This window comes from Triturus cristatus, chromosome 4_2 (assembly GCF_964204655.1).
Source record: "Triturus cristatus chromosome 4_2, aTriCri1.1, whole genome shotgun sequence".
Taxonomy (NCBI): domain Eukaryota; kingdom Metazoa; phylum Chordata; class Amphibia; order Caudata; family Salamandridae; genus Triturus; species Triturus cristatus.
This window is the reverse complement of record NC_140586.1, coordinates 646,970,090-646,998,008: the sequence shown is the minus strand read 5'-3', so window position 1 is coordinate 646,998,008 and position 27,919 is coordinate 646,970,090. Positions and strand designations below refer to the sequence as shown.

Genomic DNA, 27,919 nt, shown 5'->3' with positions numbered 1-27,919 from the left:
TCTGTGCAAGGAGAAGAGAGGCCCGGGAGAAGAGCCAGGTGGGAGGCTGGCGCAGGGAGTCAGTGAAGACCGCTCCCTGCTGCATTCACCCTTCGGGAGTTCCAAAGAGCATCACCAGGAGCAAGAAGAGGCCAAAATGATGAAAATCGGGTGCCTTGGGCCTGAGATATGCCCCCAAGACGGTAGGCGACCCTTGACCTCTGTGAGGACCGCCGATGAAGCGCATGGGGCTCCGCCGCCGGTCCTGGATGTGCCCCCGGGGCAGGTCAGGTCCCGGGGGCTGCCGCCAGCAGAAGATAAGTCGGAGAGTGCCGTCGCGCTCCCCGTGAAAATGGCCAGTGGGGTGCCAGGAGCCCACCCTGGCCCCCAGCGAAAGCGAAGCAAAGCCGGGAAGCGCCGTCGCTCTCCCCATGAAGATAGCCCTGACTGGAGGGAGGAGGCGTGGGGAGTTCCATCTCACTTCCCTGAGGCAGCAGGAAGGCGGGGGGGGTGCCGTTGCCTCCGTGTCTACCCTTCTGGAGCGGGCAGACCGAAATAGCCACTCCGGCTCCCGCGGCCTTAACAGAGGGTGTGGGCAGAGCGGGGAGCCGGCAGGAGCCACCAGGGGTGGGCTCCTCAAGTGGCTCTCCAGCGAGGCGGCGGTGCGGGGTTCCCGGGTGGGAGTGGGACCCCGATGGGGAGTGAGGAGGGGCCAGGGGTCCGGGTGGGACTGGGCCCCCGAAAATAAGCATGAGCAGCCGGGGGTGGGCTCCCCGAGCTGCCTAACTCACCTGGGGGTCCGGGTGGGACTGGACCCTCCAACGAAGGAACGACGAGGCCGGAGGCCCACATTGCGGTTCTCTCCGAAGCAGCGGGAGAGCCACTACTATAATATGCACGGGCCTAGCGAAACGCGCCCCATAATGCCCTGCAGGGCCCAGGAAGGCCTGCGAAAGAAACAGGCTTGTTGGTGGCGTGTGGTGGCCCCAGGAGGATGGGATCACCACCAAATACATGAAAAGGTGCAGGGGGAGCTGCAGGAGTAACGCAGTCTCTCCCGGCACAAAGATGACAGCCCCCCCCTAAGTCTCTGGGTACTTGGAAAGAATAACCCCTCAAGGGCTCAGCCACCAATCAACTTTCCCCCGGGCTGGAACTTTTGTTCTGCAGCTGGGGGTTGCCTTAAGGATTGCCTCAATGTGTGGAAGGCTGTGCTGGGGATATCTGGAGAAGGGCATCCCCTAGAGGTGAAGAGGTATAATTGCACCAGATTGCACCCATGTTATTTCTTTATGGAGGGACTGAAAGTCCCATGTGTAATGTGAAGTCCTGTATAAGGTGGAGTCATTAGCAAAGTGGGTTTATGTTGCCAGACATTCCTGCTAGGGTGTCTGGCTGTAAATGCTTAATCCTGTGATTTTACCTGTGATGCCTTTTAGAGGCTGTGATTGCAACGCAGTACAACTGTTATCAGCTATGAAAAGTACCCCATTTAAGGTGATGCCCAAACATGTATTCTTGCGACTGCGTTAGGGGAGGAACAACCCAGACTGTTAGCTACTAAGATGTAGAGGTGCATACTGTATGGTCAGTATACAATGCTCAGTCAGGGTTATGTGTCCCCAGGGTAGGTGTATCTATTTTTTTTAATGCTTGTTGAGATGATGGGGTGGTCACCACTGGGATAGTGCCAGTTGGTAGGGCCCTGGCTCCAGGTTGTGTCAACCCACTGCATTAGGGGGCAAGATGATGTGCATACATGGGAGTGGTAGTACTAGACCCCACCCCCCTGCGGGAGGGGTGGGGATGTTATGCAGTGTCACAAAGTCATTCCAACAGCTTATGTATATTTGTAAATTGGTGCATAGTATTGAGTAGTGTCTGTGTCTAATAAACGTACTCCTACTTTTATAAAGCAAAGTACAGACTGGACAATAAGTTATTGAGTGTTATTCCTGCGTACTTGTAATGGCGATTACTAGCCTACACCACCTCCTTTGAGTAAGCCTTAGACTGCTCTGCAATGCTACCCTCTGAGAGTCAAGTGCTATAATAGGGTGTTTGGTTCCCAGTGAAGGACAAATGTGACATGTTATTTGTGCAGGCCTCAAAGATACTGCCTCGTTTTCCAACAGATGCAAGAACATGAACCCACGTAGAGAGACAATATCCTGGCCCAATGCCATGCATTTATAGAAATATCCTTCTAATCGCCTACATGTTTGATCTGGAATCAAAATATAAGGCAACAGGCCCATGTAAAGATTTGAAAAGAAAGTTGGTTGATTGGAAACTAGCAATAGGCCAAGGTCAGACTCGTGGCTGATGTTATGTTGCTGTTTAAATCAATAAGTGACAGAGACTGCAGGTGCCCTTCCTCTCAGTGGTTAATTTGAAAAGAAATAAGTGCCTTGGTTCTAGTCAGGAGGCAGCCTGCACCAGCCCATTTCTCCTGTTAGTACCGCCTGAAACAGTAATGGCCAGAGCTGCCGACTTCGGAGCTAGGGAACCAGGCTCAAGTCTTGGCGTCTGCTCAACATTCAGTGATTCTGGGCAAATCACGTAATCTCCCTGTGCCTAACATAAATAAATGTGTCCTTAACTGGTGCTCATGAAAAGCGCCAGTGTTGATGAATAAGTGTCAGTGCTGACCACCAAAAACCGCCAACTCAAATTAAGCACCTCCAGCTTCAGTTTGCTTGTTCTTTTGATGGAGTTGGTGAACAGTGACCTGGATGTGGATGATGTATGGACAATGCAAGCAAAATGAAATTAAGGGCATGTGGCCAGCTGCTGTCTACAGATATGCTGTCGCTTGTCCTCTCAATGAGGTCTACTGACCTAGGGCCATCATTACCAGTGGCCTAGTAAATGAGCAAGGGTTCTGGATTTTTACAACCCCCTGAGTTACTGATACTGAGGGTACCAGTAACAATGGGGGTCCAGAAAGGGTATTTGTAAAGTGCGTTACATATTGCATGTCAATAACTTTGCATCCACTACATCGGCCTAACCACTAGATCGCAAGGTAAGTAAAGGTAAGTAGATGTGGAAATAGTAATAGAATTTGACACAACAGTGTAGCGGTAGGCGATATGGTGATAGCGATATTATAAGTCAATGTTATAGACCTTGACAACAACTCTTATTGAAACCTAAACCAAATGCACCACTGTAGTTAACCTGAAATGATGCTGGTGGCAGGCATGCCATGCAGTGCTCAAGCATACTGTAGCTTTCCTAAATTACACAGTAGAGACCTCATCAGAGACACTGGAGTGCTGAAGCACAGTGGCAATGCAAGAAATGTTGCTGCAGTTACACAAAAAATATGTTGCATGCATTGTGCATTGCCGGTATGTGTTCAGTGAAGTTAAGCAGAAATTACACTGCATATACACGTTAATGAATAAGTAATCAGGATTCATAGTGAAGTTAAACTGAAATTACTATGGGCACAGATACAAAGTGTTACAAAAAGATTGGTAATACCTAGGTGTGTGAGAAGAAGACTGGTGAGCGCAAAGTGAAGAATAGTTGTGTGAGGTTTAAGTGGGGTGTGGTAGCCACTAACAAGAGTGGGAAGAATTGCTTCTCCTATGTACTTTTCATCATGTTCTGTTTGGTTAGAAATAGATTAAAATTTGCCTACAACTGAAATGAGGGAATTAAGGTGTACGCAGTTCTTGCCCCAAGTTGTATTGAGCTATAGACCACGGTTGTCCATCATTTTGACAGACTGAGGATAGTCAGCCAGATGAAAACTGAGAAACAAATGTAAAAAATAAAATAACTTTACCAGAGTTAATGAGGAAAAAAGCGGTGAATATATAGGACAGGGGTAGCATTGAGGGTAAGTAAAGTTTTTGTTAAAAATAATAAGGGAATAAAGGTGGGAGTAAGAGTATTGTAATAATACATTAAAGTAAAACAGGGAGGGGAGTACATTTTTTAAAGAGTACACCAGGAGGAGGAGTAATTGATTTGTGAAATAATAAAAAGGAGTAAATCAGGAGGGACATTTAGGCATTTAACAATACAATGGATTAAAATAGGGAGTTCAGCTGGATGGGGAGTAAAGAAGTTTGAAATGGGGAGTGAAGTGTAAATAAGGGGTTTAGAAGAAATTGAAGCCAAGTAGTAAGGAGACTAAGGGGTTGAAAAGGGAATTACAGTGGGGGTGGGAGATAAGGGTTTGTGAAAAAAGTAAAGCAGGGAGGGGAAAACAAACAGTTATGTAAAAATAGGAAGTATATTGGAAGGAGAAGTAAGGGGTCTTTAGTAAAGGTAGAGAGGTAGTAGGGAGTTTGAAAGTAAACTGGAGGAAAGTGGGAGTGGGAGCAGGAGCATTACAAAGGAGATGTGAAGCAGGGAAAAGGGTCTTAAAAAGAAAGAGACAGAGTTTAAGGGGAGCCCCCCATAAAAAGCCACAAAATGAAAATCAAATACAAAGAACAAACTTCTTCAAGAATGGCTTTCAGCAGACTGTTTTCATCAAACTCGTCAACAATGGTTCGACAAAATACATTTGTCAGAAACATTTTCTACATGATTTCCGCCGAGATCACATACAACAAACCACTGCAAGGCTGATACTGTGCTCTGTTAATTTCTAGTAAGTCAATTGTCATAGAAAGGCCACCATCTTTCAAAACAAATCTATACTCAGGGCAAGAAGGGCAAGTCTTATTTTAAAAGTACCATAGTTATTTTCTATAAGGTATACCCTATCCTACTGAAAGATGTTGGTTATGCTAGAATGTGTTTATGTGAAGAATACATGATCCAGTGCTGCTGTTTGCTGACTTTAGGAAAGTCGTGAGTGATCTTAAAATCCGCTTTATTATATACACCTTTGAGGACTGCCGAAATGTAAGAACTTGTACATACGTTTTCCCTACCTAATACATTATTTTAGCATTCTTAAAACAAACGCAGCACAACACAAATAGTCAGTGCTAGTTAGATACTGATTTTATAACATTATTATTATTATTATTAGTAGTAGTAGTAGTAATAATGATGGGGATAAAATGCCTCCGACTCTACTGAATTTTGATATTGCAAATCAATAAGGTGTTCTGAGGTCAGTTTCTTTATTTGAGATGATCTCTACTGTAAACAAAAAGGGATACACAGACGTTTATAGCAATATTACAAAATGTTATGTAGTGTTAAATGTCTAAATGTGCATAGTTGTTTCATTTCCTAAGGAAATGAAAGATACATTGTTCATACCTCATATATTTACATTTGTTTGTAGATTCTGGACTGGATTGAAGGGAAAGAAAGAAACATAAGAGCCTTATTGTCTACAATGCACACTGTTTTGTGGGAAGGAGAAACCAAGTGGAAACCCATCGGGATGGCAGACCTTGTAACCCCAGAACAAGTGAAGAAAGTATATCGGAAAGCAGTTCTTGTTGTTCATCCAGACAAAGTAGGTGTCATTTATTCAAACTATATTGTAAGAAACAGCACAGAAATCTCTTCAGAAGTAGATTCTCCCAACAAGAGATGGATGCACGGTTCCTGTTGAACCCCTTCATTGAGATTCTAAGGAGTCCTTTAACAATAGTCATTGAAGTGATATTCTCAGTACACAGTCTTCCTCTTTGTCAGGGGAGTACACAAGATGCATAGTATGAATTGAGGAAGGGGGCCTGCTTTACAGAGTGGCACCAGGCCACCCTTCAGCCAAGATGACCCATACAGAATGAAAGGATCCACCCACATCAACAGCACCAGGTACTTTAGTGGTGTCCCTTTCCTTTGACATACAATGACACGCATACAATGCTTTATGCGACAGACAGCTAAAGTACAGATAAAGCTGTTGAAGAGCTATTGACAGCTAAATAAGAATACAATAAAATAGGAAGCATTGCATTAGCATAGTTTTGAGTGACATGTGAGCTGCAACACCTCATCTCGGGTTCAACTACATTGCAGGAAATACGTTTGGTGGGAAAGAACAATACAGAGAGTGCCAAAGGTTGAAGCCTGGAGGAGAAAGTAGCACATAGGACAGTGCGGGCCGAAAACAAGTAAACACATGCATTCTAATTGAGTGCAAAAAGTAGTCGTCTAAATGCAACACTAGGAGGGAACACAAAACCAGTCGAATAAAGTAAAGAAAAAATGCTCCAGAGGCTGGATAAACACAGAATATGGAAAAGAGCCACTAACTGTTGCTTTTTTTTTTGTTCCACCATTTCTAACCTCCATGGAGGCCTGAGTCTAATATACTTTCCTAATATCCTGTTCTTTTGTTTAGATGGTTATCCTTTCCCTAATGTGAACATTACACAGGTAACCACAGTCAAACCAATGATCAGGCCTTCTGCTGTGCGTATAAGGGCTTTCTTACTAAAAATGTTTGTACTTGGTACACATAAGATAAAATCGAGAGAACTATCCATCTCTTTATAGTTTTCATGTTGTTGCCTCTTTGCTGGCTGTTTGAAAACAGTGATACATGTGATGGCTACAGGCCAGTGTATTTTGACCTCATTAATTTAATTCATTAAGTTCTAAAGTCTTAGTTCGCTGTTAATTCTGACCACCATTGTGCCAGTTAAAAGATATATGTAATTTGAGGTGAAACTAACAAATATAATTTTTATTTGCCAGTAGTATTTTTTTTAAATCTTTATTTTGCACAACGTTATAAGCTCACCCTCGACCAGTATGTAAACACACAATTAACTGTTTGATAATGTTTTTCCTTTCCCTTCATGTACTAAACCGAGGTAGCAATAGGGTGATGAACCTCCTCCAGAAGTTCCAGTGTACTTTACACTTTTGAATTGGCACAGGAATCACAATTCATGCTAATTAAACAGGTTTAGATGTCAACACAAGTACAGACCGTTTTCTCTGGCTCAGCCTAGCTTTGTAGCATGTGTCTGTGATCTACCTTGTGTAGAATGAACTCTTTAATGTAAAATTAGCTTGCTAACAAAGAATCAGAGGTTACATTATCTAAAGAGAGAGCCCTAAACAATATTTATGCATTATATAATAATTTATTAAGAGGTTATGTTCATAGATTCTCTCCCCAATGGTCTATAATTTGGCTTTCAAGATCCCCTGTCACTGAGTACTTTGTCAATGTGCCAACCCAAGACGGAAAGTCAGCTGGACTGCAACCACCGCACAATCTTCCAAGCAATATTTGAGTGAGATGTGTAACAGGTAACGATCAATCCTATGAGACTTCACAGGAATAGTTATTGGAATCCAAATTCCCTTTCATTTAGGAAAGGCACACTCTAAAATATATTCACTGATTCCTATTTTTCTAAAGATTTATTTTAAGATCAAAACCCTTTCCTAGGGCAAACAACATGAATTGTTGCCACAATAAAATAAACAGAATGTTAGTTGCAATGTTTAGCAAAAGTGTGAACAACAAATGTTGAAACGTATTAGTTGGATAACTTGATAGCAATCCCACCTTTATTCTTCTATCCACTAAGCTAATCTTAGCACCAAAAGGAATGTCTAATTTGAGTTTTGGAGATGGTTCACACCTGCACACCTGTTTGAACAATAAGGCTTTAAGGGCCAGGTGTACGACCATGACAATTTGCGAGTTGCAAATTGCGCTCGATTGCGAGTCACAAATTGCCGTGTACAGCAGTGTCTGAGACACTGTTTGTGATTCCCAAGGGGGTCACAAATTGCATGCCTTATCAGTATTCATGAGGCACTCGCAATTTGCGACCCCATTGGGAATGGCTCGCCCTCCCAGGGATGGTGGCCTGCTGGGAACAGCAGACCTCCATGTCTGGGACTACTTTTAAATCAAGCAGTTTTAAAAAAAAAAAAATGCAGCCCGTTTTCCTTAAAGGAAAACGGGATGCATTTAAAAAAAGAAAAATGAAACATTTTTGTTTTATTTTTTAAGGGCAGGTAGTGGTCCCTGCATTCACAAAGGGGATGGGGTTCCCTGGGGACCTCTTCCCTTTTGCGAGTGCTTTTACGACTGTTTTGCAGTGATACATAGGGCTCAGACTCGCTATTAGGGAGGGACGCCCTTGGAACGTCCCTTCCTAATAGCGAGTCGCTAATCCTATTTAGCGAGTCGCAAATAAATTGCAAATCGCTAAATAGGATTAGTAGTAGTACATGGCCCTTATGTATTTTGCATGCGCAAACAAGTCTCAAACCCGTTTGGCCATGCAAAATACTCTCGTACATCTGGCCCCAAGTTCAGTATAACAGCAGAATCTGCTATTCTTGCCTTGTGTGTGCAGCCGGGCTGACAGGCTCAAAAAGTGAAAGCTGAATGCCTCTCATTAGCTTTTAGCCAACGTAGGTGATGCAATTCTGCATGGCCTGTCTCACCTGGCATGAAGTTCCTCTCTAACCTTTCTCACCCTAAGCTTAACTTATATACCATTATTTGTTTGTTGAGTTTTCAGGATAAACTATCAGCAAGAAGTGGCCTGATGCCCTTTTATTTATTCTCAATCTGAAAAACTGTTCTTTGAACATTAATAATAAATGAGACACTTAGGGGCCCATTAGGATGGCGGGCGGACTTAAGTCCGCCCGCAACCCTTGCGGTGCTGGGACTTGCCGCCAATGGTGCGGCGGTCCCGCACCGGCAATTAGGATGCCACAGTGCCAGTGGCATCCCCAATCCACATCATTGTGGCGGGCGGTGCACACAGCACTGCCTGCCACAATGCTGTGGCTTCACACTGTGCATCGTGTCAGGCACCGCACGGTGCCTGCCACGTTGTTCATGCAAATGCAGGCGGGGTACCATAGGTACCCCCATGTGTCCCTCCACCCTCCAACATCCTGGGGGCCCACAACGGGCCCCCAACTGCGAAATCCGCATGCCTTTCGCCACCACGGAAAGGCTGATCCCCGCATGCATAGTAATATGGATGGCAGTGTCTAATAGACACCGCCACCATATTCAAACCTTTTCCACCCGGTCGACTCATCGACCGGGCAGACAAGCGGCAGACGGTCTTCCCGTCCGCCGTGGTACCCCCCGCCAACATAATCAGGCGGGGGGGGGGTAAATTGGATGCAGGCGGTGGATAATGGAAGGCGGATTGCCACCGCCATGCAGGCGGTGGCGATCTGACCGCCATTATAATAGACCCCATAGTTGTCAGCATTCTATGAAAGTTCATTCATAACTAATACAAATTATTTATAACAGAAGACTCAAGTCGGATTAAATACTGTAAATATGCTTGAGTAGACTTGATTTATCACGTTGCAAAGAAAAATTATATAAAATTGCATTTTAAATTGGTTACACTCATTTACTTCTAAACGATTTACATGTGTAACCTAAAATGGGGATATCTACAAGAGAAAAAACATAATAATCATATTAGTTTTGTAAAGAGGCACATCTCTCCTTTTGGTTACTTCAGACCAACCTAAAGATGGGCAAAGGGCAGAACAGTGTCAAAGAGTAGGTGTTAGAGAGTCAACAGAGGGTTGATTAATTGTCTCTTAAATTCATCTATTGCAGCTACTATTCTGTGGTATGTTTAACTGAAGGCGAGTCTGCATAGTTCAGTTATCAAATGTTTCCTGAACCAGGTGTAGTTAGGTATGGATTCCAAATTTAGACTGAACGTAATCCCTAATCTGTCAAGTTGTATCCTCTTGAATGATCATTGATTGAGCCTATTGACAGACATCAAAACTGGGACATGGAGAAATGCCAGATTCTCCTGGAGCATAACCCCATATGCTTTGAAAATATTACACAAGGCATACATTTGCTCCTGGTATTCATTGAGAGTCAATGTGGTGTATTCTAGTTGGCTGTATGTACTTTCGCTAACAAACATTCGGGAAGAATCTGGTTGCTAGGTTCTGAAGTCTTTGGAGTCTGGCAATGAGTTTTTTGGGAAGGCCAAAATAGCTGTCATTTCAGTAGTTGAAGGATGAAGGATTGCACCAGTCTGGATTTAAGGTCTGCATGGAGGAGTGGGAAGATTGTTTGTAGAAGAAATAGCAGCATGTTTACACAGTCTTGGTATAGTCTTAATGTGGGTAGCAAAGGAGAGGCCGGCATATCAATCGTCCATATGTTCCTTAATTTTGGTACGGTGGAGAATGGAGATCTTGTTTGCTGTTTCCAGTTACTAGGACATCAGTCTTAAAGCATTCAGGCACTTGAAGCTGTCTTTCACCCAGTGGATAATGCGATTCATCCAAAAAGTGATGTTTGTCGGGTCCTCAGGCATGCTTTCAAAGTGGAATTACATTTGTGTGCTGCAGTGTATCACTGCAGGATCACCAGGAACTACTCAATGGTGATAAAGCACACCTATAAATGAATAGATAAACACTGAAGTGATGGCACAAGGCAGATGATCCTTGAATGGACTAAATCACTATGAGTACTCCCACGATGGACCAGTCAGCAATGAAGACTCTGCTGCTAACTCAGATGATGGTATGCCCTATTTGAAGTAAATAACACCACCTAGGCGTGGGGAAGGAAGCAAGTCCTTTTGTTATTATATTCCCTCACACACCCTAGTGGTGTCATGCTTCATCATCGGGACACCCCGACGCGTAAAGGTCAGGGTGGGCTCGACCAATATTTCAGGGAGCACTTAATGAGATGATTTTTTGGCCAGGGGGTTTAAAGATTAAAAATCGGCGTCAAACCCCAGTTTCCCTTTATTCTTGGGTTTGGCACTGATGTTAAAAAATAGAAAAGAGGGTTTCTAGGGATATTATGGTCCTAGGACCCTATTGCCAACATGTTTCTGTCCCTAATGCCCCATAAAAGGTGCACGGACATTCATCAGGGCTTGTACCCCCTGTAAGATAGGCAAAAAGGGGGGAGAAGTTCCCTATACTAACATGCAGTAAGGGCAGATAGCTGCTCCTTATTAAAATGTGTCCTTGAATGGAGGCACAGGGCTTTGGCCTTGTGGATAATTTAAATGACCCAGTTCAGATTATTTGACTGTGATTGGTGAGAAATCCATTGATTCCTTCCAGTATGGGTCGTCCAGATCTGCCTGCCCACAGTTGAAGCCTCAGCCTAGCAGGATGTCATGATATACAGCTTTATAGGCAGAGTAAGGGTCAATGCGCAGAAGGGTAATTTTCATATCCTCATTCAGGGAGAGGAGGAGCTCTTACCTTAGCAGAAGCAGTTTCTGTACCCATGAGCTTGGTGCCTCCTGGTTGAGTTCAAAATAAAATTGTAGTTGCTTTGTTTCCTCCCACTCCAAGACTTTGCTGATGTATAGGATGTTAGAGATAAGTCAGTAATTGGCAAGAATTCTTAGCTACAAAAGTTTGCCTGTCAAAAGTGAAGCGCTGCTCTTGTAAGTTCTACCTGCTGCTACTAGTGGAAGAATCGTTTGAGGTATATGGCAGAGCATGTGACCATAGCTTGATTTATAGTTTGGTGGAGAGAGTACTCTGTCAAATTCAAGGTCCGCCTGCCTCATATAGAGTCGGGTGGACCATAAATGTGCCGATGGCGAGGACTACTCTGTCCCCGCTACCGACATACACATCTGACAGCCCAATCGAGTGGGCAGACAAAGGGCTAGTTTTAACTTAAGGTAAACCCTGGCAAAAGGGACAGTGAAAACTATTAAATTATCCCCTCCCCAGGGTAGGGAACTCCCATGTGGAGAGGAACATTGTTATTTTTATTTTCAAAAAGGTAACTCCAGCTCCGGAATTTTCTTTTTGAAAATACAAAAAAAAATTGGAATTTGTGCCAAACATCTCCCTTATGTTCACAGAGCTGTCTATCAAACTTTCAATGAATTGACAGGAACTACTGTGATGGCGGTTCCTGGAAAATGCGAGAGATGTCTGCTGGGCCAGCAGACATCACAAAATGCAACAGGAGGGTACTCACTCAGGGCGATGAAGTCCTTTACCTCATCAACCTGAAGGAGCAAATACCCATCTGCAAAACTGTAAATCAGGCCCTTGGTCATTTCGTTTTGTTTTGGCAGTCAGGTTCAGTACCAGGACTTCAATTTCCACTGATTCCAATGGGGTGAAGGGAGATTGTAGTGGAGGCGGTAAGGTGGGGAAAATGGCACATTTCTGCATAGTTGATATTCTACTGTCAATCTCTGGTGATCTTATCTCAAGAACTCATGGGGAGTCTTTAAGTATTGACAGGGTCACCTTATAGTGATCGCAGTTGGTCAGTTCCAGGTTGACATTCAGTAAATCCCCCTGTTTAATTATCACCTGAATGTTTTTCAGAAAGTAGCTAATTTTGGCTTTCTTTAGGGCTTTGTAGAAGGCTCCGCTGTATTGCTGGTTGTAGAAATTGTCGTATTCCGTTTGTGGCATATGCCATTGCTGTTCTAGATTTCAGGTGTTGCCTTTCAGCTCAGTAAGTTCCCTGTTGACCCACTTCTTGGTTGATTCAGTCTAACCTTGGGTTTTATGGTAGCTAAAATATCCAGAAATGAGGATATATTTAGGTGGGGATTAACAGGCAGCATTCCTTGGTCTGTTGATGCAAAATGTTAGATAAGGTAATTTTAGGGTTCAGAGGTGGGTAGTGGTAAAGGGAAGAAAGGGTAATTTTCAGGGTTTGGGGTGGGAAGTGGAAAAGGAGGTAAGGATAATTTTAGGGTTTTTGGTGGGAAGTGGGAAAAGGGATGTAAGGGTAAAGGTAAGGTTTACAGTTGGGTAGTTTTAAAGGGATATAAGGGTCATTTGTAGGGTTTAGAGTTGGCAAGTGGTACACTGAGGTAAAGTAAATTTTAGGTATTAGGGTTGGTAGTTGCAATACAAGATTAGGAGTAAATTAAAAAACCTTGGTGCTACCCCTTTTAAAAAAGAAAATAATTAAATTAAATATTACATTTAAGGTTCAGGGGTAGGTAGTGGTAAAGGGAGTTGTAGATACTTTTAGTGTTTAGGTGTGGGTAGTGGTAAAGAAAGGTTAGGAGTATTTTACTAAACCACAAATATAAAATATATTATGTCATATAATATATTATATTATATTATATTATGTTATATTATATTATAAACAGCGATTCTGTAGTAGCCCTCTGGATAAAATGATTTTTACTTTTTTTATAAGATTGAGCTGGCACCAGACCATTTTAGTTTTTTGGGTAATGTATTCCTTGTCACTTAGTTTGGTGTCCAGGGCGAATCCAAGTGACATAACATTCATTTAAAGTTGTGGTTCAAAGCTGTTAACATTAACGTCATTCTGCTAGGCTTGTACTGTTTCTTGTTTGTTGCCAAATAACAGGACTTCTTTCTTGGTCGGTTGAGCTTCAAGTAGGAGCTGCACTTCCAGGGTTGGATGATATGTAGGCAGTGTTTGAGACTTATAAGTAGGGTTGTGTATTATCCTCATATGTGCGAATCTTGAAACTGTTAGCTGTACCAAGTAGCTCCATGTAAGGGTTAAAGTAGACAGTGGACAGTATGCAACCCTTGGTGTCTCCCCAGATGATGAGGATCTTGGGTGGTGCCCATGTGAATAAAATAGTGTCAGTTGAAAAGGCAGAAGGAGAACCAGTGAAGTACATTGCCTGTGAATCCCATCCGACTCTCCAGGATACGTATGAGGGTGGGATGTATGACATAAGCAGCTGAAAAGTCCAGCAATATCATAAGGCAGGGGTCATCTTCATCTGTGGTCAGGAGGGCATGGGCTACGTAAGTAAGGGAATAATCTCCGTGCTTATGCATTTCTTCATCATCTCCAGTCAAAGCAAAAATTGAGAGAATCCCTCCATTTATTTTTTTATTACATTTAATGAATGAATACCAATGGACAGGTCACATCTGATATACCTGCATAAGCTAGTTACAGGACCACAACTAGGGGAACTTTAATAGATTGTGTTTATTCAAATGAACCATACAGAATTTTGAGGTATCAATGAGACCCAAGTATGACAATGATCAGATTGCACTCTGGATTAATATGTACCTCAAGAGATACTCCTCCTGACTAATGTGCTGATTTATATACTATTGTCTCATCCAACAAGAGGATGGAGACATTTAGAAATGGATCTTGTGATTGGAAATGTGATTGCATCCCCTCGTATTTTTAATCCAACCAGTTATCCTGGGGCAAGGTACAGTATTGTATACGGTTTCACTGTTTATGGGGACAGCTTCCATTTGCTGTTCTAAGGCCACACAAGCTGGATTTATTGCCAGACAGAAATGCAGTATGTTTAGGAGAGGCCTTAGCCACACAGCCCCAGGGGAGTATTACTTATCTCACTGCTAGAAAAAGTAGGAAACAAACTTCTTCTGAACAGGCACGGAAAGTGTTTTCCCATGTAAAATGTTAAATGATTTCCAGGTCAGTTTCTTTAAGGATAAAAGTATGGTATATCAAGCATTTCAACTTTTTTGTAGGCACAGGCATAATTTTAATTATGCTGGCGTAATCGGAGTAATTTTGTTAATTCCGCATTCCTCTCTTATTCGGAATTATCAATAATAATGTGATTACGCCTTCATGCATATTTAAGAGTAATTTGGGGGGAAACAATCTTACTGCAAGAGCACATTCAGCAGACACTAGCTATTTGTTTTCTACTGCATTTCACACTATATCTTAATGTAAAATGCATCCTTGCATCCATTTTGGATGCAAGGGTGCATTTTACGCTAAGAAAATAGCAATAGATGGCAGTAGTAAGTTGGGGTGAAAATTCCACCCCAAAAGCACATTTAGCACAAAATACCTTCTCGGGCGATACGAACGAGCATTTTGTAATATGGACATAGTGCTAAATGCCTGGGGTAACTTTTGTATAAATCCTATCCCAAGGGTACATTTGCAAGAACTATGTTTCTTTTTACTTGGATGTACGATATAACTACATTTGAATTCAAATTCCACCAGGAAAACTCTGCACAATACTAGTTAACTCATGAGAAGGTGTTGGCTCAGCCCTTAGGGAGTGTCAAAGTGTCTTCCAACCAATAACCTAGCAATTATCAAAAAGGCATTGTGGGTAAGAAGGGTGAAGGTCAGACCTGCCAGCTTGCACAAAACTCAGAAATGTAGATTACATTGCAGGCTATGTATTAGGAAATACATTGCTGGTACTACAGCTTTAAATGTTTGTAATGTCAAGTTCTTTGACATATAATTTGGATGACCGAAGTTATGTGGGGTTTGTCAAATTGATAAGCTCAGTTGTAAACCATTATTTGTTGTATTGGGCCTGATCTAGGCCCAACTGTTATGGGCTTAGATACAAGAATATAATCAGAGAACTATTGTATAGCAAGGGCAGCCCAACATCCCCCATTGTTTCACCATATTGGGAACCTCTTTGGGAGTGTCACGTCTTTTACACATGACAAATGATATTTCAAATTCACATGGACGTAGCATGAGCTTATCATTTTGGGATCAGTTTGAGGTGGCTACCTTTGAACTAAGCTTGAGTTCAAATACATCATGCTTTTACAAAGTTCACATTAATTCTTGATCAGGAACCGTATTGCACTCTACATTTCTACCATGTTTGTATGTTTCAGACTAAGAGCACTTCATTGACGGTAATTCACTGTGAGGTGGAATCATAAGAGTGAGTTCTTAAAGCTGCACCCCAGTACTAATAACAAGAGAGAACCACTCAAACAGTTTTTGCAGTTCTGTTTGATAAACAGGCATTCCATATGGAATAGAATCTCCCTATATCTAGGGAGAAAAATATTAGGAAATCCCTTGAAGCTGTTAACTTATGTTTACTATTGTTATCCCAGTGATATCGTTTGTGGTTGAGAAAGATATTGTTTCATATGGAAGACACTATCTAGATTTTTACTAGGCCACATTGTGTGAAATAAGAGAATGCATTTATTAACTGTGACAACAACTGAGATTATGAACATGTTCCTGTATTTCTTTCTTGAATTGTTGCATGATTAAAAATGCAGGTGTGGGAGTTTATTAAGTGAAGAAGGCATGTAACCTGTGGAAGTTTACTTTTTACCAGTGCACATTACCATACAATTGAATGTGTTTCTAAGGATAATATGAATGGTGAAATAAAACATAGCTAATGATGATAATGCCAAAACTTTAACTATTACAATATGTAACATTGAGTGATAACACCTGACTCTTGATTGTACTGAGATGCATTTTCAATGGTGCCAAATATGACAAATACTCATTGTGTCCATGGTTTTCAATAACTCTGTCAGTAATGTAGTTCAAAGTGTGTCCAGTTTGTTTTCATCCTTGCTGAGTTATACATAATGTTTAATGTCACAAAGTAGTTCAAATTGCTATTTGAATTTATTTGACCTTTGGGTGTGCTTGTCTACATTGGGGATGTAGTGTGACTTTAATGCTTGAGCATCCATGTAAACTGGCTTCTAAGATAGGTAGAAAATAGAATAGGGCTACAGGTAGATATTTTTTACTTTAAAAAAGAATTAGTCCAGCTATATTTTTAGTTCTGCTTAGCTCTGCACTTAAAAATTACAGAGGGCTTTTTACAGAATTGACAGCTAAAAAATTATTACTTTTAGGTTGTATTTGTTTCTTCAAAATGAACATATCTGCTAATGGTGTGCATTTACTAATTTATGGTTCTTCACTTTTAGGCTACTGGACAGCCGTATGAGCAATATGCGAAGATGATTTTCATGGAACTAAATGATGCCTGGTCGGAATTTGAGAGCCAAGGCCAAAAGCCTTTGTATTTATGAACTATATCCTTGAACATTGACATTATTCAATATTGACCTGCTTTTAAAGTTACTTTAATTGTAGATTACTGAGGATTCAGCTAATGAAGACCAATTCAGATTAGATGTACAGTATCTAGCAACGTGTATCGAATTAAATGATGATCTAACACTTTTATCATGAGGAACAGGGCCGGGGGAGTTTCAGTGTACCCACTGTTTCTTTCAGAATAATAACAGGGTGAAGAAATAAAAGAAGCTGAACCTGGTTGTAAAGCAGTGGAAGTAATGAGATTTGTCCACCATGATCAAAGTAGGCCAGGTATTAATAGGTGGATCTGAACAAATGTTAAATGTAACAATACTTACAGTATCATGTGATGTGGAGAGGGATATACATTTGGAACTTAGTACACACAAGGAATATTGGCAAGAGAAAAAATGATCAAGTCTCAAGTTATTCATTCAGAATTGCATATTGCACTTTCGGTTTTGAACAAGAAATAAAGCTTCTCGTACAACCAAGGCCACTATGTGACACTTATACCTAGTGAAGATGCCATTTTATAAGCTGATCAGCAAAGAATAGTGAGAATGTAGATGTCACTTTAGTATAATTCATTAAACGTTTGGTTGTCAATTTTTAAAGAGATGTATAGCTGTTTTATTTAGCTTCCAGTTAAGAACAAAATATATTCATTTCTGATGTGAAACTTGTTCAGTGCTACAGTTTTCAAAGAACCTATGGTCCCATTCTGCCTTTGAATCAAAAAACACAAAAGGTAATTTTCATCCTTGGGACATAATATATGAATTGATAATCATTTACAACTTTTTAAAATTTAAAATGGTATTAAGAGCACAGTGCATTTAGTTGTACGCCAATATTAAATTAGCATCTGTGATTCTGGTGCTAAAATAAAATAGTTGTTGTAACAGGATGGCAAACGCTGCCCCATTATATTTTTGAGACAGTAAAACACACACTGGAGTCATAAATTTCCTGATTGTAACTTCAACAATAAATGGATCACCATACAGTCCGGGAACACCTCTAAAAGGCAGCAAGTATAGTTCATTATGTTATATTCAGGGGATGGTAGATTTAATTAATGTTGTATCAATATTTCATACACATTTAGTCCATAGCATTAGCTTAGAAGAGAACAGCTGAATGTGTGTAGCATTTCCCTATGGATTTTCCATGTACTAGAGACTGATTTACAGTTGATTTTCTGAAAACTATGCATAATTTAACCTTATGAATGTTATAAGGACATGCAGGAAAAGAGATGTGGTATGGCAATTTAGCATTTTACTATCTTTTTGCTAAAGAGACGACATTTTATCTTGACAAATAAAAAAATATAAAAAAGAGCAGGGCACAATTAGTAATTTCGGTTTGTTTTAGTGTGTTCTTCAGAGTGGAATTAGTTGATTTGTTTTATGCTATGCATGTGTGGTTTTAACTGGAAACACCTATGGCAATTTTTATTTACAAAGGAAAATTGCACTCCACAAAGTCAGGGATTGGGTTCTTTTAGAAATCATTACATTTTTAATGAGGCAGCTATCAAGGATGTACATGTGGACCTTGCTAAAAACAAACCCATTTATGGGAATCACAAGAACTTTCAGCAATGTGTTTAGTGGATCTTGTAACCTGCCATTTGTATGCTATTAAACAACACAGACAGCATGACAGAGAAGCATAAAAATGTGCTAATGTTATCATTCTTTTAAGAGAATAACATGAATGGAGTCTTATTACAGGACTATAGTACACAGCTCACATGCTTGGTCCCAACATAAACAAATATGTACATAATTAACAAAGTTAAAGGTGAATTTGTGGAAGGTAGTGTGGTGGGCCAACCTTATGGAGTAAAGTAATGTTTTCAAAAATAGCTTATATTGAATACCTTTGATATACTACAATTATATCACATCTTACCCTGTTGAAGGAACTTTTCATAACATGATGATAATTGATTTCACTGCTTCATAAAAAAGTTAAAAATGTATAAACAAGAGTAAATGTCTGTGTTAAGTAAATTTTAAAACAGCATGCATGTGCACCAACATGGTTCATTTTCATTGAATCCTAAAAGGAATTCTATTTTAACAATGATCAAATAAATGTAATATCAACACATTTAATTTACATATAGCTGCAGTATAATTAACTGAAACAATGCATCTTTTTGCATAGCCTATGTATGTATAAGTATTCATAGACTACACCAATTCTTATGAATATGCCCTCCTGATCTATGTTTAAAACTAAAGTGATAATCAGTTTTCCTTGGATATCAGCCAACCAAGTGGTGTGTTACCAGATATATGCAGTAAATACAAACCATTTTTGTGAGCATCTGCATATCTACCTGTATTGTCAGCTCCACCTATCATCCTCAAACTGAGGTACAGAAATTCCATCAAATCCTTGTAACATGTTTAAATATAATGGGTTTTGTATTTATCATTTTTGTTAATATCACTTCTCATTCAGGAAATAGCAATGTTTTTTCACTTTTTGCAGACACATTTCTTATGGCATCAGGATTTGCCCTAGGCAACAGGCATGGAATCAAAAGTGTAATTTGGAAGCCAGTGAGAATTAGACTATTATGATAAAAAATAATCCTTACATCACTTGCATGGCTCTGATGCTAGTGTGTGCAGGACATTCATTATTCTAAAAGAGTATGCCTTTGGTAAACCCACATTTTGATACAGCATATCCATGGCATCTCCCCGGTATCTATTGATTCACGCTTCCTTTATGTCTACATTCTACTTCGCTCCATTCATTCCTTAAATAAATCACTACTCTTCGCTTAAATATTGCTATGGAAATTACATATGCCACTTACATAAATGTTCGTATGGTCCTGCCATTAAAAGGGGGTCTACTGTATTGGCCATAATTGTACACTTCACCTCCATGTCTTCTGCAAGTGGCCAGGTGCATGTTGATAATATCTGTTGCAGCATCAGTACGCACTATTAGATAGAACAATTTCCCTCCCCTCTGTTTATTTGATTAATGTGAAATGTTAAGTATAAAAGGAACACAAAGGTCTCTTCCTCTATTCCTTTACTTTCTAGAAGTCCTGCTGGAAAAGACATGCAGATGCTGTAGCACCTCACTTGTAGAGCTAGTGTTGGCAAGCATCATTCACTTCCTCTTTACCGTTCACTTCCCATTATTTCAGGATCTATTCTGCAGCGAGGTGAGTCTACTAAAGGCAGTCTGTTCTTCAGTGACTATTGAAAGGAAGATAAAGGACACACATTAGCCTCTTTGTTACAGCATATCATTTGATAGACTAGCCATGGGAAGTCAAAGCATTCTGTATGGCCAAGAGGCAATTTAATTAGAAGTGCATGCTATTTATATGTTCTTATTATCATTGCAAAATATCATGAAACACCGTAGTTTAATAGGTACTACTGTCTTCAGACCTCCGGAAAATGCAATGCTGATATTATTCATGAGAATGAGAAATTATTGCAACACTCATGAATGGGGAAATATGTTGACTGTGTAGTTTCACCAACCACTTTATTACTGGAATTAATGGAACTTTTATACTGAGCTAAAATGTAAGCAATCCCTGACACTGTAATTTGTACTTTTTCTGTGGTGCTAGGGATTTCAGTAATGCTTAGTGATACCTTGATACAAACACTAAGTTGCAGAATCTTTAGACCACATGCAGAAATTCAGCAACACTACAGGCTATGAGAAAAAATGGGAAGATCCTTTCGATAAAGCACAACTGACTATTTACATGCTTATCCATAGCATAAATGTGAGTAAAATGTTGACATCAAACACAATTCTTATCGTAATAGATGTAGCCATTTGATTATCCATATTCTGTAGCCAAAGAAATGGGGACAGATCACTCACCTGAATTGGAAAGCACAGGAATCTCAGTCTTGAATCCATTCATACAAAGGAAGCATTCTAGCATCTAATGGAAATATGATCTAATTATTCAGCAACTTTGTCACTGCCTTTTTGAGTTTTCACCAATCAAATATGAATGTGGATGCCATTAGTGTATTTGTAGAAGTGGACAGCATCTTGTTCTAGGACTCGGGCCAAGAGACGCTTGCACATATTGAACAACAAAGGTGCAAGTGCTTAACTATGTTTTAGTTTGCATACTCCATTAACTATTTTCCTTCAAACACTGCCTTCTAGCCTGTTGTATTGGAGAACTCCATATATAGAAATAAGACGGGACTCATGCAGCTCTAGAGTGACCATGTTTCTTTGGCCCTCAGTGACATAATAAACATATCTCTGTAATTTTGTTTAAAACCAGTTAAGCTCATGTGCTGTACGTGCATGGAAAACTGCTCTTTCCAGCTGGAAGTTCTAAAAACAACTACCCAAGCAAAAGCGTAGGCATTAACAATATCTATTCTAAGCTCATTTCCTAACTTAGAATCATGAATCTGCATTGTCCGAAATATTTTATTCTGAGTTGTGTTAATATTTATTACTAGCTTTTATACTTCTAGTATTCAAAGAAAATGCCTGAAGTCTCACAGGAGTGGGGGCCGAAATAAGCAGATCGTCTGCATACCTTATAATTTGTTCAATCCCGGGTTCGAACTGGATAGGACCTAGTGTTAGCCAAATGATCAGGTCAGTCAAAAAGAAGTAAGCTCTCTAAGACTGGAAAAAGATGACAACCTTATATGAGACATTCCTAATATGCATGCAGGAAGAGCATTCTGCTTCAGTTCTCCTTGTAACGCAAGTATATCTTGAAAACCTTCAAGGATTGAAAAGTGTTTTCACCAAATCAATGTTGGTCTAGTAGTTAAAATAAATCAAAAATCAACTATTTATCATTACTACAGTATTGATAGCTGTTCAAGCTTAGAGCATTCGGCAAAACCTTGATGCATTGCGCTTAATCCAGATTGGACCCCTGCTTGTTCACTGGGATAATATGATAACTAATTGCTGTAGGTTTTAGGTGGAAAGAGCAAGTTTAGACAATCATTTCAATGTGCTGTCCAACAATAAAATACACCTTTAGGAAGTAGGAACAGCACAAATTAATTTTTAAATTGGTTTACATGCATTGCCATGTAGCAATTAGTGTGTTGTCAGGTATCCATTTAAACAGAAGCTAGTGATGCAGTTGTAATACCAGAATATTTAATGACGTAAAGAAACAATTTCATGCATTGGCTGAAGTGTCATTAGGTGAGTAGCCTGTAACGAATGTTAATGATACATTCTATTAATTCAAGTTAATTGCCTAGGAGGTGGTTACCAGCTTCATTAGGGAACACATAAATCAGCGACTATCAAACTAATCAATGTGCTGCAGTGCTTGGAACTTTCAATTATTTCCTGCTTTTATGTTTTTGCTCTATGGTTTCTGACTGACAGTCCTATATTTTCTATAAGTATATTTTATCAAATATCTATTTTGTAAATGGAGAGCTTGGTATTTGAGCAATATGATGTTTTAGTAATGACTAATATTGACTCACTTCCATTCTTCATTATTTTTGTCTTACACAAATTGTTACACAATCCCAAAAATGTATTCTTAAGAGCATATCCTTATTCCTCTTACCTTAGCTAATATTTACACAATAACTTTATGGACCACTTTTGTTAGTTACTCTTAGTCCTACATGAAGTAACTTATGCTTCCCTCAGACTGTAATCCAGTACAATCTTCTTGAAAGGTACAATGCACCTCCATCCTTGTTTTCAAATATTCTTGCCACAACAACTAACTTTCTGGCTGAAAGCATTCAATATGGCCTTTAAAATTACCATAATTGGAAGATCACTAAAGCAGAACCCATCTGTGAATCATGGGCAAAAATAAAAGTGGCCAACGGTTACAATGGATGACAGAAACTTTTAGGCTGTGCTGATTACCAAATAGGTCTTCTCCATGAAACCCCCTAAAGTTGTGTCAATTAGGGCAGAATCATCTTTGTGTTCACATTTTCAAGACACAAAAGAAAAGGTGATCCTGAATGAATTCATAAATTACATTTCATAAAGAATGAAATTGTTAGTTGAAATTATGTACTGAGCACTTTTGTGGAAGATAGTCATAATTTTTGTATATACCCAAGTAAGTCATGGTTAGTCAGTGCGCCTCAGCTGTTCAGAAAATGTGTTGGTTTGTAGTATTGGATTCCAAGAATCCACCATGATTATTTCAGTTTGGTTTTCTTAATTCACTTAAATAATGGATTTCTCTTCAATGCAGATTATGATCCATTTAAGGTTGTTAGCCACCAATAGTTCTTGCTTAAATCCCTCAGTTCTCTAATAAACTGACAAAGAAACAACAAGTTGGTAGTCGAGAACGGAATAATATACTATTGAGAACTGAACAATTTAGTCACTTGGTGGGTACGTATTTTACCCTTCTTTGAAGTAGTGCAACCAGTCATCTCCTTTGGTTGGATTACAACTCTTAAGCATACATCGCTCCATATACAAAACACCTCATCACTTACGCATGTCCCACAACATTTTTGTAAATGTTTACCATAAACATATTGACTTGCAACTTACCTATATAACTAATTTGACTCTTTCAGCCTCTCAGTTATGAGAACTACTTGCTGCCTGTTTAAGTTGGTTATCAAGTGTTCTTTACTGAATTGCATTAAGAATAATTATCTATGTGACTTCAGCCTAGTCACAGATAGTTTTTAAAAATTCACATTATTTAGGCTGGTTATCAAATACACATGTGGCAACATCATTCAAAGACAAGCCATGAACTGAAATAACTTAATCACAAATGTAAATAACATAATGCTTCTGAGCAGGTGTCTGACTTTCATGGGCAAAGTGCTGGTACTAATTTTGTAGGAATTAATTTCCATTTATATAATTTCAATCCGGCATTGCATATGAATATAGTATATATGAACACTTCATTTGCAAATCCTTTAGATGTTGATAAACGATTTATTAAATAAGGAGGTATCTTCAAATTTAAATGCACATGGATTCTAAAAACATTTCATTAAAATTCGCTTTACATCAGTAGTTTATTAAACAGTCATCATAATAGAACTGTAATAGCCAAAATGCCTTGGTGATCATATTTGTTCACTTGTTTTATTTGTGCACATACCTTGAATTGTTTCAGTATGAAAATATATTTTAATAATAGTCTCCGGTAATGTGAAATACTAAATCAAATGCTTTAATTTTTGACTAATGGTTATTGTCAATGAGATAATTTTCAATAATGGCTTGTGGGCTCCAAATACGGCAATGACTTCAGAACCAACCATTGTAAAAGCAAGTGCATTTGACTCTATCTTCCTGTATTGAAATATTATTTACACCAAACCTGAAAAGCACTGTAAATACTAGTTCTTTAACAATAGGTGAAGGTCCAAATTAAAATATTTCCTTTAAAATAAAAAAAGATGTATTAGTTACAACATTCTGTAAGGTAATATTTTTCGTGAAAGGAGTGTTCACTACCTTTTGTACAGTTTGTTTTAGAGATACAATCAATTTTATTTATACTTATAACATTTTTATTTCTGAAGATAAAAGTGTTATGGTAAATTGCCCAATTTGCTCATATGACGTTCTGCAACAGGACATGCATAGAAGGCCCCAGTGTACTGATGTGAAGAGCAATTTGTAATTATGGTGCACACAGAGTATTGAAATGGTAGACCTGAGTCTTTTTGACCAGAAGTAAACTAACATATTTCTGTTGTATTTATTATTAATGCGTGTTATTCATTTGATCAATTTCTAACAGCACTGCACGAAAATGTGACATTTTCCTTTGATATGCAAAACGTTTATCTCTTAAAGAACTTTAACATAGAGGATGGTGTGTATTGTTGCTTATTACCTTGTATTAAAATAATGTTGGATTATTTTCATTCACGTTTGTGCTTGTCATATTTAAAGAGTAAATGGAATGTGAATCATATTCCTGTGATTTTTGTGGTTATTATTCATTGTCTTATGTAAACTTAGTTGTGAGAATGTGCCCTCTGTAAAAACGATTTCACACCTATGTGGTGTATATTTTCAAATTACACTTTAGTGTGCAGACATTAAATAATTAATTACTTTCTGCCCAGCAAATATCAATAAATTCACAATGAAGGAATAACACTAAGGACAAATAATGTTTTCATTGTTTGCTTCTCGGGTCATTAATATGCATGTTCTAAAACTCATTACTGATATTTTAGATGTATGTGTACTTGTTAGGTCACAAAGTGCTATATTTTTTGTACTTGTTTTATCAAAACAATAATGACCTGTACTGATTCATCTGAAATATTTATTCAAATTTTCAATTTGATAGTATGTCCCTTTAGATATATTTTATGATTAAAAGTAGTTAAAATAATTTAGTGTTTTGAATACTGTTTAGCGTTATGCGCTAAAACCGTGGACAATACTCTGTGAAAGGCCACCACTGAACTGCACACCTTTCTGCTGCATTTCAGACTTTACAATCCTTCACCCAGTATTTCGACTAAATTCCACATGAAAACGCTGAACTGCCACCAAACTTCATTCTTAATCCCACAGTGGAGTAGTTGGTATTATGTATTCGAGTACCACCAAGAGTCATGTTTCGTTTCTGGGTAGGCCGAACAGGACTCTCTTTGAATTCACTCTCTGAATTCCACTACCGCCCAGGTAGCAAAAATGTAACCTTTTCCCAGTGCTATTTTTATATGTAATGAAGCTGAGGGTAAATATGTGTATTATACATGAATTGCGACTTGAAGTCTACTAATCAAATAGTCTTTTTGATCAAAGAAACGTGTACTCAAAAAATATTAGAAGACCAAGTTAATTTCTCTGTGTAGCATATAGATCTGATATCTTGAATACTGGATTGTCAAGAGAACTACCCTCATGTTTTCTACTTGATGCATGTGGGGGTCGGGAATGTATTTATATTAAAAAATGTCTCAATATTTCCCATGAACTTAATATTACTGGGAAAAAAACACAACACGTGCTGGCAAGTAGTGGAATGTAGTGTACGATGCACATATGTGCACGCTATGTAGTGTCTCTTTTTACACCATGTGGTGCTGTTGATCACATGACGTGCACCATCCTGTCATTTAGCATTGGGTTTGAGATGTTGTTTACTTCAAGAAAGAAGTGCTAGTTTTGAGAATGACTTGTGATCTCACAGCCCAAACCCATAATGCATCAGCAAGCAGACTCCACCTATTTTTTTTCATAAGGTTCACAGCTTAAGTTTGGCGCTCAATCTTCAAAGTTGCATTGTGACAAAATATAGGGTTTTATATGCAACAACAACAATTAGATGGTACCAAAACCACCACAAGCTGCAGCAGCATGTCATACTCTGGTATGACTGCAAAGGACATAAAATTTAGGCCACTTAATCCTGACTTTATACTCACCTTCCAGGTCATATAAAATTGACTCTTTGGTTTTGGACGATAGAAAAAAGCTATTGTGATTTTGTCCTTCATGTCATACAAAGTTAGCATATTCCGATCAGCATTGGATATGTAATATGTGCCCTCCTTAAGATCACAATGAGGAAAGCTGTTTGGTGTGCCAACAGTTCAAGTGTAAGTTAACTGTCAATAACAATCATGATTGTAGTTGGCCGTACTGTGCTCCCATAGAGTCGGAATATTTAAACGAAGAAGCTTTAGGAGCATACAGAGACAGTGATGGTGCTGAGGACTTCAGTGGTAACAGGCCTGGAAGAAGAAATACATTTTCTGGACAGTTAGGAGACAATATAGGAAGTGGTAACAACACAGATATCCTCACCCTTCTCTTCCTTTATGATCCCGCCCACCATGTCTCACCTCCAGTTAGGATTCAAATCATTATCACCGAACCGCCGAGGATACCACATGCCAAACCCAGGCTCATTATTAAATCTAACCTCAAACTTGTCCCAATCTCACACTCTTCCACTACTGTTACCAAAACCAGCCTAAAATGTTCACCATTCAACTGCAGATAAGCAGTGAAATGTGCTGCTGACATAGAGGACCTATTACTCAACTTGGACCTGGATCTTCAGATTCTCACTGAAACCTGGCTAAATGACTCCTCTTCTAGTATACTAGATATCCTGATTCCACCCACCTACTCTATCATCTGTCAAGATCGCGCTATCCATCTTGGGGGGTGGTATTGCTTGTATCTATCGATATAACCTCTCTAACCAATCACTTTACTCTCCAACACCTGACTGGGAATATATGATGATCAACATCTCTACCAAAGACAATGCCTCCCACACTCTGCACTCTTTTTACCATCCCCAGGTGATAATGTTGCCTTCATTGAACAAATCATGGAGATCATCTCCACCAACCTTGCCCCATACAACAACCAGTTTTTCCTAGGTGACTTCAACATTCATTGGAATGACACTAAGGATTCACTTGTGAATTGCTTCACGACTTTCCTTCACGACCCAAGTCTGTAACAGCCCTACTCATATAAAAGGGTCCGCCTTAGACTTGATCATAGCCAAGGAAAATAACATACTATTGGATTCTATTTCACCCTGTGACCGGATAGATCATCATTGCATCACCTTCTCCATGGTTGAAAAGGCAACCTTCTGCAAAGCCCAGCCTGTGAAAACAAAACATTGGATCAGCAATGCCCTCAATCTCAATCCAGACATGTTATCCGCCTCCAGCCTTAACCTCTTGTCTCCTCCCACCAATATGGTTGACGCTCAAAACCTCACTAAGCACTACTTTAGCACTATGTCTAACATCATGGACTCCATTTCCCCCAAACGATTAAATAGAGTCCCGATAAGAAGAACTAATACCTGGTTCAACTGTAGCCTTAACGAGCAGCGCTGTGCCCTTTGACTTGCAGAAAGAGTTTGGGGACAGATCCTATATCTTTCAGATCTTAAACTGTTGCATAAAAAGAAGGAACTACAATAGGTGCATCAGAAGTGCCAAATCACGTTTCCATCAGCAACTGGACACAGCCATCAACCATCCCAAAAAACTCTTTGAACTGGTAAAACAACAAACTACTGGGAAACATAGTTCCTAACATCTGACACTACAACCATACCGAATTGTCAAACATTTCCCTCCTTATTTTTTGAGAAAACTAAGCCAATTGACAAAGAGCTCCACGTTGCTGTGAATTGCTTACCGCCTGAAATCTCATCACAATGCACTTCCGCCTTGCAGGAAATTTGTCCTACCAACCTCCTCT

At 39.5% G+C, this 27,919-nt stretch overlaps 1 protein-coding gene across 8 annotated transcripts in view; it reads left to right on the top strand.

Annotated features, from left to right (window-relative positions):
- DNAJC6 (DnaJ heat shock protein family (Hsp40) member C6) overlaps positions 1-24,793 on the top strand; it is a 416,470-nt gene extending 391,677 nt beyond the window's left edge. For 5 of the 8 annotated variants that reach the window (XM_085602365.1, XM_085602363.1, XM_085602364.1 and 2 more), the window contains 2 exons: positions 5,243-5,419; positions 16,576-24,793. In XM_085602365.1, coding sequence (XP_085458491.1) covers positions 5,243-5,419; positions 16,576-16,680 — 282 coding nt within the window. In that variant the 3' untranslated portion in view covers positions 16,681-24,793. The remainder of the gene's footprint in view (positions 1-5,242; positions 5,420-16,575) is intronic. The other 3 variants (XM_085602367.1, XM_085602368.1, XM_085602360.1) reach the window with 1 other exon arrangement.
- Positions 24,794-27,919: the final 3,126 nt, after the last annotated feature.